A 17,335-nucleotide genomic window follows, 5' to 3' on the forward strand; every position below is an offset into this window, starting at 1 on the left:
GAAGAGTTTACATATGTTAGCATGTACTAGAAATGCAGGTAGAACACCATGCTTTTTCACATCGCCTCTGAAAGATATAAAAAATGCTCAGGGGACAGAAACCTAAGCACAGTACTGAACAATGTGGTCGTGTAAAACAACATTCTCTAATACTCTTTTGAGCAAAGTGAACAGCAATAAACATGACATAAGGAAGTTCACTATAAAGACAATTACCTGTGAACCATTTGAACTGTCAAACAAAAGCGACTAAAAGGTACGAAGTATTTGAAATAGGAGAAAGCAGTTCCACCAAAACAAACAAAAAAAAGTCTTCCTCTTAGGCTCAGAATTCCAAGAGCTCAATGGGATCACAAATTTAACCTAACTTTATTTATTTAGGAAAAACTTGCCATCCAATCCAGCATACTCATCAAAAAAGTTCCTTTTACTGTGGTAGTACAGTTGCTATGACTGGCAACACACAGTCTTTATTTCCATACCATAATTCTAACTAAATGTTAGTAACAACCAAAAAGTTATACAAATATCAGGAAAAAAAGCAAAAAAATCCAGTCAGCTTATTCTATATATAATGCTGTAGAAAAATAAGGAAAAAAAAAGATGACTCCAGATATTCTAAAGAAAAAGAATAAAGCATAAAGACTTTAGGATTATTAATTTATACTGTCTGGTGAAACTGCTGTATTATATTTCAGGGTTAGTTTAAGCTTTCGAAGCCTCTGAAAAACTGCATGTTGGATCAAAGCAGTTTAAGAAGAAAGAACAACTCTAAAGATGATATATAATAATTTTCTAGTTACAGATAATTTTACAGAAAGTCAAACTCTGTCTATAGTAGGTTATTAATGATTTTTATTTCTGATTCATGACTGCTATGTCTAATTTTAAAGGACTCAAGGGGGCACAAGGTACATATTAGCTAACCGCTTTTCTTGTTACATAATAGAAAGGTATCGTAAATTCTGTCTTCCTAACTCTTAAGATCAGTGTTGTACAGCTTGCAATTCAGATGCAGCTGCAGGGGAGACAAATACCTGCTATTTATTAACATTTTTATAACCTTTGGTCTGACAGCTCCTCATGGCTTACACCTACAGCAAAAAACTCTAGGAAAACTGTACTGGTAAAAGACATAATTCATAACATTTCCACAGTAATAATATGCTGACAGTGATTTTTTTTATCTAGTCTTCCAAATGAGAATAATGTTTGAGGTTTAGCCTAGAAAGTAAAAAATACTGACCTTAGTGTGACGTCTAGAATGTGAAAACATGACTCAGAAGTCTGTCTCACTGCTAACAAACTGAGGATAATTAAGCTTTACGGAAAATTTGAATAACAGATTTTTGGCAAGCAGCAGATTTTAGAAGGCAAAATTATTTCTATTATTTGCATTTTTTAGAAGCAATTAATTTATGGGAGATCAATATATTAAAAAACGCACAGATAACAAGAAAAATTGGGAGAAATGAGAAACATCAGAATCTCAGAAGACTTTCGCTTTCTTCTTCAAGCAGTAGAGGGATATGATTATCCTTTGATAAATGCATAGCAACCTACATAACCTACCACATTACCTTCTCAGTATCTACATCCTCTTCTTCAATTTCAGGAGCTAAATAAAATATATCACAAGATTCTAAATGAGAAAAGAAACCAGAAACAAAAGGTAAGATATTTGCTTTCCTCTTCACTCCCCTCTAGAAGAAACAGAAGCAGAGCATGCAATGTATCAGTTTACCTTCAGCTTTTGGAGCAGCAATGAGGACACTTCCATGGCAGTCAATCAGCACGGAGTCCAAACATAAGACCACTGCAAAACAAGCCACAAAAGGGCAAGACGTAATAAATATCTGTTCTTATAACTGTGACACTAATAAAAAGAATTAATTTTTAAAATAATTTGCAATGTCAGCAATTACGCTGCAATAAATTATGCTTTAATTAACACTAATGCTGGAACAGACAATACCCAATAAAGAGACAGTAGATGCATAATCACCCAAAGCAATTCCTGCAGAACGAAGACAAGAAAGTAAATAAGTAAAAGAGTACGATAAGTAAAAGGACTTAGAATACTGGAAGTTCACTCTTTTTACATCCAGCATTGAAAAGGAAGGCCAAGGAAGGAACAAAGGAAAAAAAAAGACATCTAGATGTACTCTAGTCTTCTCATCAGTTAAAAATAAAAGACAGTAGATTTATCCTAAGTGTTTTATCTCTCCCTCTTCCCTCCTCCAAGCTCACCAAAATACACGGTCATTATCTGGAGACACTGAGACATATGTGGCTAGATCAAGAACTCCTCTAGATGGGATAGGATACAAATACTTAGAATCACACACTCCCACTGAAGAAATGTTATGTAGATTGGTATTTGGAAAGCCCTGAAATTTCCCATAGTTAGGAAAGAAATAATTGACTTCTAAAACTATTCAAAATGATCTGAGGTCTTCAGGAACTTAACATTAAGCTCATGAGATCACTCTACATAAATTCAATGATGAAAATCTTGTGGCAGGACTGTGTCTGTCTGTTGGATATCTTCAAAGCACACTGTAATTTAACATGTCTCAATATAATAAGCCAATTGGCTAGCCGTGTAGTCCTACCTATGTATACTACCATGAAATATGCTGTTTTTTGATTAAAACCAGAGTACTAGGAGAATAGATTCTTAAACAAAATAAGAGGTTAAAACACTGAATTTATTATTTAATAAATAAAATACTAATGAGGCCTATGTAAAACAAATACTAATTTGTTATTAAATAATACATTGAAGAGGTCTAAGAGAGAGAAATAAAGAAAAAAAATCACCTTTTTGCTTTTGTAGTTACCTGTACAAAACACATCTAAAGCCATTAAGTTGTTCACTGTGCTTAGTGTAAATAAAGGTTTGCCTACTACCTTCAACAATATTTAAGCTGGACCTGAACATGTGTCTTGAAAAGGAAAGCTTTCCTGACCAGGAACCTTTATTAGTTATTTCTGCAGAGGCAGCTCCTGAGAACCCTTCACGCTCACTGTCTTTGCTTCTCAAGAGTTAACGCCCCTGAATCTGCAACAAAATTCAGGAAAACCAGATCTCAAGGAGTTCAGCACAGCAGAGAATTCTCACCTGTGTTATCTAAAGTGCCTATAAGCAACATCCTCTGATAAGAGGAGAGGAAATAAGTGAAGTCTCAAAGGAGGGTACAAACAACTTTTGTAGCAGGATTGCATTAAAAAAAATAAATGAAGAGGATAGCTTTGTGGTATGTTTTCTTACCCAGATAATTCCCGTTTAGGACAATGAAAGAGGTGTAATCAAGGAAGGATTTGGAGGAAAAGGTTAAGTGAATAAATAATAAACAATCCAGTTTATTCCACATTTCATATATTTAACTATGACTTACCAGCTACCAATCTTACTCTACCAGTGTTAAGACAAAGGATATTTTAACAAACGCTTTATATGATATCAGCTTCACTTTAATAAGCTAATATTACTCAAAAGCAATGCTGAGAGAACTTTGTGTGTGTGGGGGCACTGAAGTAGCAAACCCACTGTAAGTCATTACACAATGCACAACTACTTCCAGAACAGGCAGAGAATCCTCTCAGAAATATTTTATATCTGAACACAATAGTCAACTTCAAGGTAGCTTTACTTGTCAAATACGGAATTTTAAGTAAGGTGCATTCCATTTAGTGGTTTGTATCATTATGTTCACTTCTACAGGCTATGTAAGGTTCAGATCACAATTCAGTCTTTAGTACTTTGAAGACTTACACATTCCACGTGCATGTAAGTACGGTAACAGAGACTGGCTAGGCATATTAAATTAGAATCTGAGCCTTTATGTGCAGTTGTAACCTTCACAAACATTAGGAACATGGTATGAGGCTGAAATAATCCTTTTATTGCACGGTATATCAAATACTTAGTGTTAAGGGTAACATTCCTTAAAGTGCTCAGAAGTCTCTAAGGGCCATTTCCTCTTTAACAGTATTATATCATAAAAAATAAAATAGCTGAAGCTGAAAATTGAAGAGGTGCAGTAAGTTTTCTGTACCTTACTACCTGGTTGTTTACATTCAGTTACAGACCTCAAACTCATCCCTGTCCAAACCCTCAAAAGCAGGCTTTTTAAATAAAAAAAAAAAGGAAAAGGTGGTGGTGAGAACCTCTGCTCTGTTTATCAGAACTGCTATGGATTTATTATTAGTATAAGCTAAACCAACATTCAGAATGCCTACGGAAATTTAGGGTGGTCTTCTCCCAAGTCATATACAACATATTCCAATTCTGTCAAAGCACAGTTTCCCGTTCCTGTCTCAGAAGTTGACTTCTGATAATTCTTCTATAAACTGAAGCATAGGGAATGTGGAAGGAGTTATGTCCCTGGGCACTTTAAACAGACAAAGCCCTGTATTGTCAAAAATACGTCAGGAATCACTTGTCACAAAGAAATTCAGGCAAGAGTGGAAGCTTTATGTTTACATACAGATAAAACTTATTTCCTTCTGCTTTCAAGAGACAAATCCCAAGTGCTTTTCTTAAAAGTCACAGTACAGTTTCTCCATCCACAAAATGTCTAAACATAAAATTTGCTTCATTGCTTGAAACCATAAAGATTTGTTTCCCTTGCAAAAGACACCGAAACTCAGAATGAAGAGAAAAGCAGACATTCTTCTATATATGGAAGAAAATTCCAAATTGAGTCAAAATTCGAAGTCGCAATTTAAAAGATACTACCTATTATTTTTTCTGTACACAAAATGAAAGTAGAGTTATTTTTATTCACAGAATAAAGAAAACATTAATAAAGAGAACATAAATAATTAAGAAATATTTCAGGATAGTTAATATAATACCTGGATAATCTATGCAAGTCTGCAGAGCACATAAACACTCATGACACAGAGCCCAGAGTTGATAGTCTTTCAGAGGTTTACCGTACCAGGACAACAGGAGTTTTAGAGAGATCCACTGAAAAAAAAGAAAAAAGGTGAGGATGCAGAAAGTTAATAAAAATCATCACAAACCAAAAAATGTTTACAGACACAGTGAAAAACTAAATCCTAATATACAACACTGTCACCTAAAAAGCATTAAGGTATTAATTGCACTTGCCAGTAATGAATTACTAATACTTCTTACGGAAAAAGCATTGTAAGTTGGCTGTATAGATGAACCAGTAGTTTCTTAATTGCATAACAAAGGTGAGATTTCAGCAAGAATAGAAGTGTTTCAGGAAAAGTAGGCTGTTTGGAAGCTCTTCCTTATCATACTAAGGAAAGACGCTCTAAAAATGCCAAAGATGACACATAATTGTAGGGACCTCACCTAGACTTGAAAACATAAAAATCCAAATGATCACCACCGACAAAAAAAATCCCACATTCAAATCCTGATTTACCCTGACAGTTGCATTGCAAGTCTTACCTTAAAGATTTCATCAACATTTCTTGTTCTTCTGTGAAAGATGGTCACAATACTGACAGAATTAATGACAGATTTATTTGAAGTCCAAGCATGTTCTTTTTTTTAAACACTGGATGTTCAATTTGTAGCGACAGTATTTGTTTTTCTGGCTATCAGTTCAGTGTTTGATACCTGACATAATACATTAATGCAACAAAGATATTGCTCCATGGAAACTTACTGTTCTTCAGAGAATCCATGTTTTACGTTTTGTGATTTTTTTTTTTTTCTGAATGTAGTAACTTGACATTGATGGTGCTGCACAGACACCTTCCCCATCAAGTTGTGCTAATAGAAGAGCTTATCACTACTAGTGCCTCTTGACATCAGCTGGACTTTACAATCTCCATTCAGCTACCAAAGGAACAGTAAAAAATGCACTGTAGGTAGAAACCTCTGGGTTAGAGCAGACTCATCCAACTGTTTTAAAAAACAGCACAGCGCGTTTTCTGTTGCATATGCAGCCCTAAGATATTAAACCATCTCTAAATGTCAGCTTTAGGCCATCTTGGGGAAAAGAACTACCACATGCAATTCAGGATTAACTCTGGAAAAATAAACAAAACAAAACCAGAACACACAAGACAGAAGCAAAAATTAAAACCTCTGAACTGTTCTGTTGTTTTCAGAGACACCTTCATATCCCAGTCAATGTTTGTAAAATCTAAATAGACTACGGGTCTCTCACACACAATAGTACATTACATTTGCCAAATCGATCTCTGCACTGTCATTTACTGCAGCCAATTTTTCATAATCCTGGCTATGAAACAAAGTCCAAATAGTGCCTCACTGAAGTCTATCATAAACTATGTAAACAGAATACTGCATTAACTTTCATCGAGACCAACAAACAGAAGTTATTCTCCTGCAATCTATGGGGAGGAGAAAAGGAACTACATTAATTTCTGCATCCGAAACTTCATTGAAAATTTAATTTTTACCAGAAGACCTTCTCAAAGAAGGTAATACTTTGGAATCACAGTATTTAAATATTCCATCAAGGTGAACCAGATAAGCTATTAATTTCTAACAAGATGTGCCATCAAACACCTTTTGATTTACTTATAATGTTTTATTTTCTGCCTACAACTAACACACACAAATGAATTTGGTGGTTTTTTTTCTCCTATCCTCTACTGAGGAACACAGCAAAAATTAGTAACTTTGGAACAGACAGATTTGAAGCCACATAATAAAGTTAAGCTTCATTCTCAAAGTTTGCTATCGCCAGCATCCTGTTCCATTCACTAATGTACTTCTTCATTATATCTAGAAAACTAAGCTCCTGAACTGTCTGATAAAAAGACATCAGTTACACAGTAGGAAGGAAGAGGTCAGATAGTCAAAAAGAATGAATTACTCTAGAGAACATTCAAGACAGATCTTCAGAAGCTGTTGACTGATTACTGTGTCTGAACAGGGCTGCATTCCCCCCTCCACCGCATCCTGGTCCTCATGTGCCTCCAATGTCTTTGCTCACAAACACCTTACAATGAAAGCAGCAGACAAATCTTCAAATTCACCCTGCACAGCTGACATGATTGGAGAGACATCAAAAGAGAAATTCCACAGACCAACTAGAGCTTTAAGAAGGCTTTGGAATTTGAGAATATTTTTGTAATAAGTACACACCACTGCCACATGTTTCTCTATAAAAGAATCCCTCCTCTTGAAGTTTGTGTCCCTAGAGGCTCTAAAAGCTGCAGTGGAGAAAGATGAACTTCCTCTATCGCATATACAAATCACCTCTCACTTCAGGAGAAGGTGATGAACAGCTAGCAAGGGGAAGAAGAATTTCTCACTAAACTGGAGACTGAAGTTAGTTGTACAGCAGAAAGCTGAAAGGCATTTCTCTTGGATATCCAAGCTCCCTAGAGGAAGAAATGACAGAAAGATTTAAGCACAGCAAGAAAGTAGGAATAAGCCCTACAAGCAGCAGCAAAAGTTCAAGAAATAAGAAAGTGTCAATGACAGACAACAAAAAAAGGAGGATGAAAAGGCAGCAGAAACTGAAATTCTATTTCAGAAGAAGAAAGGATGTGGGAAAAGCAAATCTTAGCAGAAGTGAGAACCACTGCCAGCCACAGGATGGCCAAACAAACCCGAATCAGGAGGAAAAAAAAAAACAAGTCTGGTTACAGATTGGTGAATTTTATTTAAATGTATAACCTCATTGTTTCTCTCTGGCCAGCATCCTAAAGAAAGATTAAACTTCAAATATTAATATTGCTAGCTGGTATTTATATGCTAGCTGTTCTGTGATACTCATAATTAACTGCATTGCTATTGTCTCACTGTAAGTCAAGTCTCTCTGCACCTTGACCACATCAAAAGATTATTTTTCTTCCTGAAAAAATACCTGATAAGGTCATCCTTCTAGTGTTCTAGTGTCCTAATTATTCCAAATGTTCATCATCCTATACCTGACAGAGAGAATTCTGGAAGACTTCATTGGAAGACAGAGTTCAGACCTGCTGGGGACACGACCTTCTAACATCCGATATAGTCAAGGTACACAATAAGGTATGTTTTATCACACATTTACATCTGTGATGAAAAACACATGGAATCTGGTTAAAATAGCTTCCAAACGAAAAACAAGAAACTTCTCAACCTAAGGTTATGAAGCAATTTCTATTTAAGCCTCAAAGAGGGTATGTAACAAAGTGGACTTTCAAATTTCACTGAGTCTGTTTATGTTTTGGTAAACATACAAGCGTAAATTTCCCTTTTTTAGGCACCTGTCTGAGGTTTGGTTGTTAACGTGCAAGTCTCTGATTCATGGCTATTGCTATTTCCTACAATTTTAAAAAAATCCCAATCAGCCACCAAGAAAAAAAAAAATCTGAAGTGCTGGAAAACTGATGATTAAAATTTTTAGTGCAAACACCTGTAGCATGCGTTGCTTCTTCGTCATCTATTCAGACATTCTAGCAAAGCAAGCTCAAGGCAAGTGTTCAGCATCTGTGTGGCCTCAAGTCCACTTCATTTAAAGCATTAACAGGATTGTAATACTGACATAAAACATTTATCACCAAATGAATTTGCCCCAAAGAGCAAACAAAATTATAATCCACTGCCTCTTCCTGAATTTTTTCTTCACGTTCTAGACTTTTTCATAACAGCAATTACCTAATCCAGTTTTTAAAGTGAGAAAATGCTTTTCACAGCACAGAAATTTTGACAGAAAATACGGAAAAGCCACATGAATGATTATTGCCTACAGCTACATACTGGTGACATTTTGTTTTATGCCAAAAAGATTGCATTTTAAGCCCTGCTTGTTGAAAAAGTGATGTTTTTTTCTTCAGTGGTGCAAAGGTTAGTTAACAGATCTTTCATTTCATTGTTGTTACCAGAACTGTAAGACCAAACTTTTCAAAGCATTCAGAGAATGCCAGTGTACATGATTTTATGAACATAATGCTGGCATATTTTAAACAGCTGAAGCAAGCAAGATTTTCATTCTTCTTTTCTTAGTAAGTACTGTTATGGGAATTGACAACTTTTCTTTCCTCCAAGTGTTATTTCCCCAGTGTTTAAGTGTCATTCTCTACCTATATGGCTTTTCACTTCTGATGCTTGACTGGGTACGAGCGATTAACAGAAAACAAATGTGTATATGCCAGCTTCTTGTTAACTCCTCTAATGTAAAGGCCATAGCATTTGAATCACAGAGAAACATTTAAAAGCATTAGAGATGAGACATACCTGATTGGAATGAAATTGGTTAGAGAAATAAAAGATCCCCACTCAAACTTGAAGTGAAAAATATTTATTTATGGCATGCAAAACTATAAAAGTTACTAGGAAAACCCTCACAAGATACATTGCAGTAGCCAGACAAAAGCAAGCAAGTATTTTTAGTAATGCTTACTAGCAGTAAAGCACACAACATTAAAGAGCAGTGTTGGGGTATTAGAAAAATATTGTCCACTGGAGAAGCATTATTGACAGGTAAGATAAACTGCCTGCTCTCCAGAGTAGACAAGGTTGATCTTCAACCGGATGGGACTGGTATTGCACTTCCTCTGAAAAACAAGAAGTATTTAAAGAGATGCCAGAGATACTATTCTAAAAGCTCTGTTTGCTGCAATCATGCTTATTTGTTACAGAAAAGTAGTGAAAAAGCAGCACTGTAAGTCTGAGGTATTTTTTCCATTTAGTCCAGAAGTCAGAAATCACATTAGTTGAGGCTTCACACTTTTTGTGCCTTTGCAGTAAATGAACAAGCTCTCAGACTCAAGTTTTAGCTTCTCAAATTAAAGAAAATAAAAAAAGTATTTGGTAAAATTCTGGCACAGAGAAATGAAAGGGAACTTGAAAGTGTCCAGAGACACCAGCTGTAACTTTGTCACATAAATGATAGCACAGCGTGGCTTTATTTTTGCAATTGTGAGGAGGTAAGACAGAGGCAGAGAATGCTGTTTCGGAAGCCTGAGGAATAAAATCTGTTTTCCAGAAGCAGAAGAAGAAGCTGAAAACATTACCCTCTTTTCCCCCACCTCCTTCTCTAAGAAGACTTATAATAGAGTCTGCCATACAGCTCAATGACTACTGAAAATGACTGACCCTTTCTCAGAAAACAAGCACCGATGATCTGGCTGGAAGTTCAGCAGTTCGGGGAACAGCCATTTCAGAAACCAAGGTATTGCTCACAGATATTGATATATTCAAATGCTTTTTTTCCTCCCTACAGCAGTTAAATAATCAAATAAGTAAGGGTTTGTTTGTTTGTTTGTTAAGATTAACTTAAGATTTTAACAAGCTCTAAAGAGCATTAGATTTTCATGTGGCAGAACCTGAATATTTGCTGGAACTGATTATTAAAAAAAAATAATATAGAGCGTGAATCTATCAAACCTTTCTTCTGCTGAAAACACAGCTATAAAACTTTGGTTTCATAGACAACCACCATCCTGCTGTCTTCATTTCGGATCATACGTATTATGGCACTTCTTATTAGGGTAACTGGAATATCAGTTACTTTTTCTTATTCACTGTGGTTGTCCTGTGAATTAAGTGGAAGCAGGATAACCTCACTTCTACTAAGAGCCTACTTATTTGGAAGAACAAAACTGAGTTCAAGTTGAAAGAACATTTTTTTTTTTTAAATTGATTATGAAATATCTGAAGAAAAAGAGTATTTCAGAAGAATAACCTGAAAACAAAACATACTTTGATTTACTTTTCTGTATGCCAATCTCAAGTGCTGCTGCAGGAAAAGCAAATGAGGTATTCATTACAGCTTTTAAATTGTGCAATAATTTTGGAAAACTATAATTCTGAGGAAAATTATTTTCTTCACGCATCCGGACTCAAACTGTTGCCCTGGTAATCCAGTAAGGACAGAATATAGGTCTTATTTTAACAGATGTTTTCCTCCTAATGAAGAGCCCCTATCAATACACTAAATTTATGTTCTTAAGTGTTGGCAGCTTATTCACCGCACCTCTCTAGTTAACACAGAAGCTTAAGTAAGCCCTCTTCCATCTCAAGGTAAGTGACTTAAGGGTGGTACCTTCATTTCTTGGAATGTAAAAAAAACCCCAAAAACCAAAAGCACCAAAAAAAGATGACTCCCTCCCCCAAAAACAAACAAACAAAACCCAAACCCCAAACAAAACAATCCCAGCTGCAGTGGTTTTATAGTGGTCTGATATGCCCAGTTGTTTCTGTTGCTTGAATACTAAGACACAGATTTCTGTATACTATGAAGCTTTCTCACAGGAAGTCAAGTGACTGAAATTACTATGATCCTTGTTAGAAATACAGGCATATCTATGAAATGAAGCAGGTTCATGTAAATCCAGAGTAACAAATAACATAGCAAAAGCAGGAGACTTTGCAATTATTATAAATTCAATTATTACTTTGTATTGTCTTCCGAATATTTAAGGTTGCATAGTCCAGAGAAGGAAGGGGAGGAGGAAAAAAAGAAAAGGATGTGTCTACAATAAATGGATCTTTTCCCAGAGTCTAAAGAATACACCTGCAGGATTTAAAAATTAAATAAAGGACTCAATGTGCATACAATGAATAACTCCCTCAGAGAGCAAAACCATGCCATACGGTATTTGTCCGTATTTACTATTCTCCTGCACTATGAATTTAATAAGTGCACATGCTACTGAGGGGAAAAGAATCAGGTAAGTGAAAAAAAGCAGGTAGAACAATCTTCAGTGCTGCCTTGATTTTCTTTCACTATGATGAACCAAAGGCTCTTTACACGCTTGACAGTCCTAGGTTACTACTCAGGTGGAGGTGTTTGGGCAAGGCGAAAAGAGGGATGGATGCAGACTGAAAATAACACCAGATGCCGCTGCCTGGAATGGCTGGAAGACAGGCTATTAGGCAAGGAGAGCAAGGCTGAATTGCCAGTAAAGTAAGGAAAATACCTGACATCTTCGCCCAGGCATAACTGCTGGAAATGAAATGTGTGAAGTTTGTGCTGCTCATTTTTATCAAGCCACAGCAAGGCTGGAGAAGCATCAGCCATCCTGCATTTCTAGGCAGCAGCTCTCCCATCACATGGACTGTTCACATCTCTTTAAGTGTGGCAAAAGAGAAAACCATCTAGTCAGAGACCAAACTTGTCCACCCTGAGAGTATGTAATTTGAGCAGAGACCGTACTACAGCTATCTATCAACAAATTCTACTATACTAATTATTGGTTTTCCCTCTTCTTATTTGGCTATTTATAAAGATGAAATGCTTGAGACAACATATCCATAATATTGTGCACATATTTGAATTTTATACATAACAAACACAGAGGTGGTAATTTAAGAACACAGAACAGATACAGCATACGTACAATTTTCAAAAACTTAAATGCACATGTAGATTAAAAAAAAAAAGTTGGAAACATTTCACCTCCTGAAGCAGATGGGATATTGCCATTGATTTCAATGAGGTCAGGTTTACAGTCAGGAACTGCAATTTTCAGAAGCACCTGGGAGGCCGACTGCAAGGTAGTGAACTTTATGCATTGACAGTAATGGAGAGTTAAAAATCTACATACACGTTGGTAATGTTCCCTTACAAATGTAATCAACTATTAAGTATGCTGCTCTAACACACTAGCAAGTATAGTTCATTTGTAAAAAAAATTAAAATGACAGTTAATTTTGCAATAGCATAAATTTCATCATAGCACTTCACCTTTAAAGAGGAAAAAAGGATTGCAATGTTTCCAATATTAACTCTTAAAGTGTGCAGACTAGCAAAATGAGATTTTCCAGGATGCTAAGGAGGGTGAATAGGGAAGCAATCACACACTATTTAAGTCATTTCATCTCCACATAAGTGACTACAACAACTATATAATGAAGACTTTATTTTTACTACCTGCTCATTACTTTTGATTTCTGACCCTCTGCCACCACAAAGATTATCTTCATTATTGTTTGTGCTCATCCCACCGTTGCTTAATTCTGGAGACCTAATTAGGTTTGATCCATATCTGTTCCCACTGGGTTTTGTCGTTAACACTGAAGCCATCTTGTTAAAATGTGGTAAAGCATTTTCATTTGACCCTTGAAAAGTTTCAGAAGAGTCTTCCAATGCCATGTAATTGTCTAGCATTTTTGTTCCAGCAATTGATTGATTTGGGCCTTTTAGCATGCCAGCTGTATTTGGCATTTCAGAGGTAGCATCAGAACAGTCTTCTTCATGATCAGATGAAGCAAAACCTATCTTTTTACCATTAATAAGTGACATATGTTCTTCTAGATTCATGCCAGACACCTGTGTGCACACACACTGAGCTTCTAAATGAAGATCATTAACCTGGTGATTCTTTGGTTCTGTTTCTGGTGGATTACTAACAGCAAATGAATTAAGATTTCCCTTTGAAAAAGCAACCTCATTATTATTGTCTAGAGGTAGTGACTCTTGTGTTAGCAAGTGATTTTTCCTAGCTAGTGGTCCACTGTTGGTTACAGAAGTAAAAAAGTTATTTGTATCCCCAGGTTCAAGTGGTAGCTTTGGGAAGGTTTTAATTTTTCTCAAAGAACCTTTCTTAAAAATGTCGTCTCTTTCCAGGTCAATAACACATGATTTTATATCCAGAGCAAGACTAGCAAAACTGTCAGTATACACTGCATGTTTGTCCTCTTCTTTGCTCTTTTTAGTTTGAGTTGCAAGTTGAGAATGTTGAGTTTTCTTATTATCCAGATCATTTTGCATTTCCTTTAAACCACTTTCTCTGCCAGTTACCATAGTAACTACAGAAGAGTCCTTATGACAGGCAGCTGTCACATCTTCCAGTGCAGACGAATCACCTGCTATGTTGTTTTGCTCATTTGAACATATTTTAGATCCCAAACTTCTCTGACACATTCTTCCCTTCCACATGTTATCACAGACATCTAGATGCAAAAACAGATGCTTACATTAAATGTGTATTTAAACCTTCTAATCTTTCCTAGTACATCTTTATATTGCTTTTTCTGCCACTGCTGTTACGTATCTTCAGTATGTTACACAAATTATTTTTGGACAAGTGACTTTTAATCATAAAAGATACTCTAAACATATTAATTATGCTGATTACAAGTTTTATGCTCCCTGTTCCCCAGCCCAAATTCACAAACATTTAATAATGACTTTTTGATATCTAGTAAGGAGCCCATAACAGGAAAGTACACAAACTTAGTATTTTAAAAATCATTAGATTTGTCAGTCAATCTATAGTCCCAGAGTAAATACATTTTAAGGTTACCTTGAGAAGCACCAAATGATTCAATTGAAAGAACCCTTCTTCCAACAGCAGATAGGCTTCGGCAAATACTACTCGATGAAGCAATCTTCAGTTTTTCTTCACATAATGACAAAATGCTCTAGAGAAAATTACCATTAAATACTTGTTTAAAAATGAATAGATTTGTGAATTTTAACTAAAGTGAATCATGTTAACTCACACAGTACATCTGAGTTTATACAATGCTACATCTGAGGTCTTTCTTGCACTGTTCATTATACTGTGTGTTTCTATTATGTGGTTGAATTAATTTCTCATTTTTACCATGGGCTATCATGAAATTATTTAACACAGTTCAAGTTTTAGCCTACAGTTAGAACACTAAGAACAACTGATAAAAACTAATAATATTAATGTTATCCTTTATGAATAACAAGATGCAAAAAGCTAGAGTGCAGATTATTTCTTAAACAGCCACTGATTCACTTAAACTGAGTGACACAGGCAGGATGATGGATGTTTTTATTACTGAAACTACATTAAAAGTAAATCCTGAATTTTTTAAAAACTGCAGAATACAAAGAATACAATTAGCTAAAAGGCATCATTCCCAATTAGAAAAAACAGTCATTATCCGATAACAAGAAGAAACACTATTACGTATCTCTAAACTGTAGCCTGAGCATCATTTGATGGCATTAGCACTGGTCTCACACACAATTAACTACAGACATTCTCACATTTGAAAAAAACCTGCCACTATGGGCAGGAAGTAGAAGAGAGCTGCCTTTCCAAATGCATCCCACTGTGTCATCAGTAACTGTTCCTAAATAAAACACCGATGAGACCTCATACAGCTCCAAGGAGCTGCTCTTACACCCCATTAACCTGCTCAACTGCTCTTCTGCTATTGTGAATGGAAGGCAGAAATTGGCTCTGTTGGTTCACAGATCCAGGAAGGACAGGAAAAAGTGAGGCAGGTATCCAGCTGTGCTGGAGTTAAGTGAAAAGCCCAGAACAATCTATGGGTTTTCCCTCCATTTAGCTCCCCTCACTCCTTTCCACCCAAGAAAGGGCTCAGTGGAAAAGGAATGGAAAAGAGAACACAGTCACAAAGTGACCTTCATATATTACTCTAAACCAGCCTTGACTGACCCCTATTTTTGGGCTGATTTAAGTAGTCAAACCAGTCTGGGACTTCAGACCAGCTGGAGATGACAGGGGGTGTTACACAATCCCTTTCCTGATGATGCTTGAAAGTAAAGGACTAGAAATACAGGAGCTGATCAAGCAGACTCTGTCAGGAATGGTCTCGTGCCTGGGTAGTCCTTGACCAGGGAGCCACTATTATTTGCTTTGGGGAAAGGAATCTAATCATTCTTCTGTTGTGGCACTCTTTCTGAAAAGTGCTGATTATAGGTGCTATATCATTTAGAATATACACTTGGGGAAAAAAATAAACCAATTAATATCTAATCAAATGCTACATAGCATTTATATATTTACAGAAAAACTAGTTAGTAGTAACGCTTTGAACAACACTGTTTTGAACATGCCAAGGAACAGCAGCTTCCTGGTGCGTGACTCCCTCCATCCCTTTCTTAAATGCAACCTAAACATCATTTCAGACACCATAAAAATTCCACAGCATAACATTTGTACTCTTACTTCTAATGACTCTCTCTCTCTCTCTGTAATCTCAATATTAAATGGGAAGAAACAGTTAAGAGAAAATGTAGATCCACAAGTGTATTCACCCAACCTTTTTAAAAATCAAAGAATTGTGAAACATGTACATCTGCTTTTCAGGTTCTATCTCCATTAGAGTACAGAGGAAGAAGAATTTCTGCTGAGTTTGGGAAAACCTCAGCTTACTTGCAAAATCTGAACATATTACATATAAAGATCATCTCTCTATTAATGAGCACACAAATATTTGTGTCATTTTTTTAAAACAGAAAAATATGTAGGGCTGTTTTACCTCAATATCTGGCCTATTTTCAGGATTCTCTTCTTGCATTTGTTCCAGTAGAGTATGCAGATCTTTCCCAAATTCTGATTCTGTCTCAGGTTCTACTATATATTCTATTGCTGCTTTCAATGTTGCACCTAAAGAATAGATGTGTGCCTGCATGAAGTTTAAAAGAAGCCATTAAATATGCTACCAGTTTTCTCTCTCTCCTGCAAAAAAAGCTCTGAGATCACAAGGGATGCAGCTTAAATGGTTTTCATTTTTAACTTGTAAGTAATAGTTTACTGGAAAGGTGGTTTAATTTAAAGAGGAGGAACAAAACTGCTTTGGGTGATATGCTTGTTACAAACAAAAAGAAATAACCATGTGGGGTCCAACTAGAACCCCTTTTATTCCTCACCAATAATAAGTATTACAATTTTTCATTGGTTACAGCTAAATATAAAACTCAGCCTCTCTGTACATGCAAGTAATATTTAAATTAGAAGCATGCTGGGAGACTGAAATGGCATTCCTCTTACTAAGGAAAAAAATAATTTCACAAAAATAGTATTTTATAAGTGTTATAAAGCATTAAGAAACTGAGCAGCAACAATATAGAATGAAATTTCTTGTCTCTGAAGACACTTACAGAAGAGTTTAAAGAAATACTCCGTGTTTGTCACCTTTGCTTCTCTGCAAGCCCACAGCCTTGTGATGAGCACCAATACAAAAGGAGGTGAGCCAACAACTTTCTTAAATCTAGTGCTAATGCATTAGATTTGTCATACAACACAGCAACCTCTTAATTTTAGAAGTTTTCCTCTTAAAAAAATCCCAACCTTTTCAGATCTGCTTTAGTAGTAATAGTAGTATACCCATAATGGCCTGCATTTTGTTTTTATGTTCCATTCAGAGAACACAATTCAGTGAAATTTATAACCCAGACAAATGCAAATTTGTGTAAACATTTAAATGGTGACACAGTACAGACAGGAATTCAAGTGTACTGAACAATGTGCTCTCAGGCTTACAAATACATAATTAAAAGGATGACCATATTTTTACATTAAATCTGGTTGTACTAATGCATTTGCTGTATGCTTTATTATCTTTCATCCCAGAAAGAAGATTGACTCTAAGATCAAAAGTAATTTCCTCCCTGCACCCTCCCCGGTTTTCTCATTAAGGTGTAGTATTGTC

The 17,335-nt window shown here is 35.8% G+C and overlaps 1 protein-coding gene across 1 annotated transcript in view; it reads right to left on the reverse strand.

Annotated features, from left to right (window-relative positions):
- KNDC1 (kinase non-catalytic C-lobe domain containing 1) overlaps positions 1–17,335 on the reverse strand; it is a gene marked incomplete at both ends in the record, with an annotated part of 63,539 nt that overhangs the window by 24,510 nt on the left and 21,694 nt on the right. Inside the window, 6 exons of the mRNA XM_082053834.1 lie at positions 1,581–1,642; positions 1,745–1,816; positions 4,864–4,978; positions 12,828–13,849; positions 14,203–14,320; positions 16,163–16,309. Coding sequence (XP_081909960.1) covers positions 1,581–1,642; positions 1,745–1,816; positions 4,864–4,978; positions 12,828–13,849; positions 14,203–14,320; positions 16,163–16,309 — 1,536 coding nt within the window. The remainder of the gene's footprint in view (positions 1–1,580; positions 1,643–1,744; positions 1,817–4,863; positions 4,979–12,827; positions 13,850–14,202; positions 14,321–16,162; positions 16,310–17,335) is intronic.

This window comes from Streptopelia decaocto, assembly GCF_964273445.1.
Source record: "Streptopelia decaocto genome assembly, chromosome: 5".
Lineage (NCBI taxonomy): Eukaryota > Metazoa > Chordata > Aves > Columbiformes > Columbidae > Streptopelia > Streptopelia decaocto.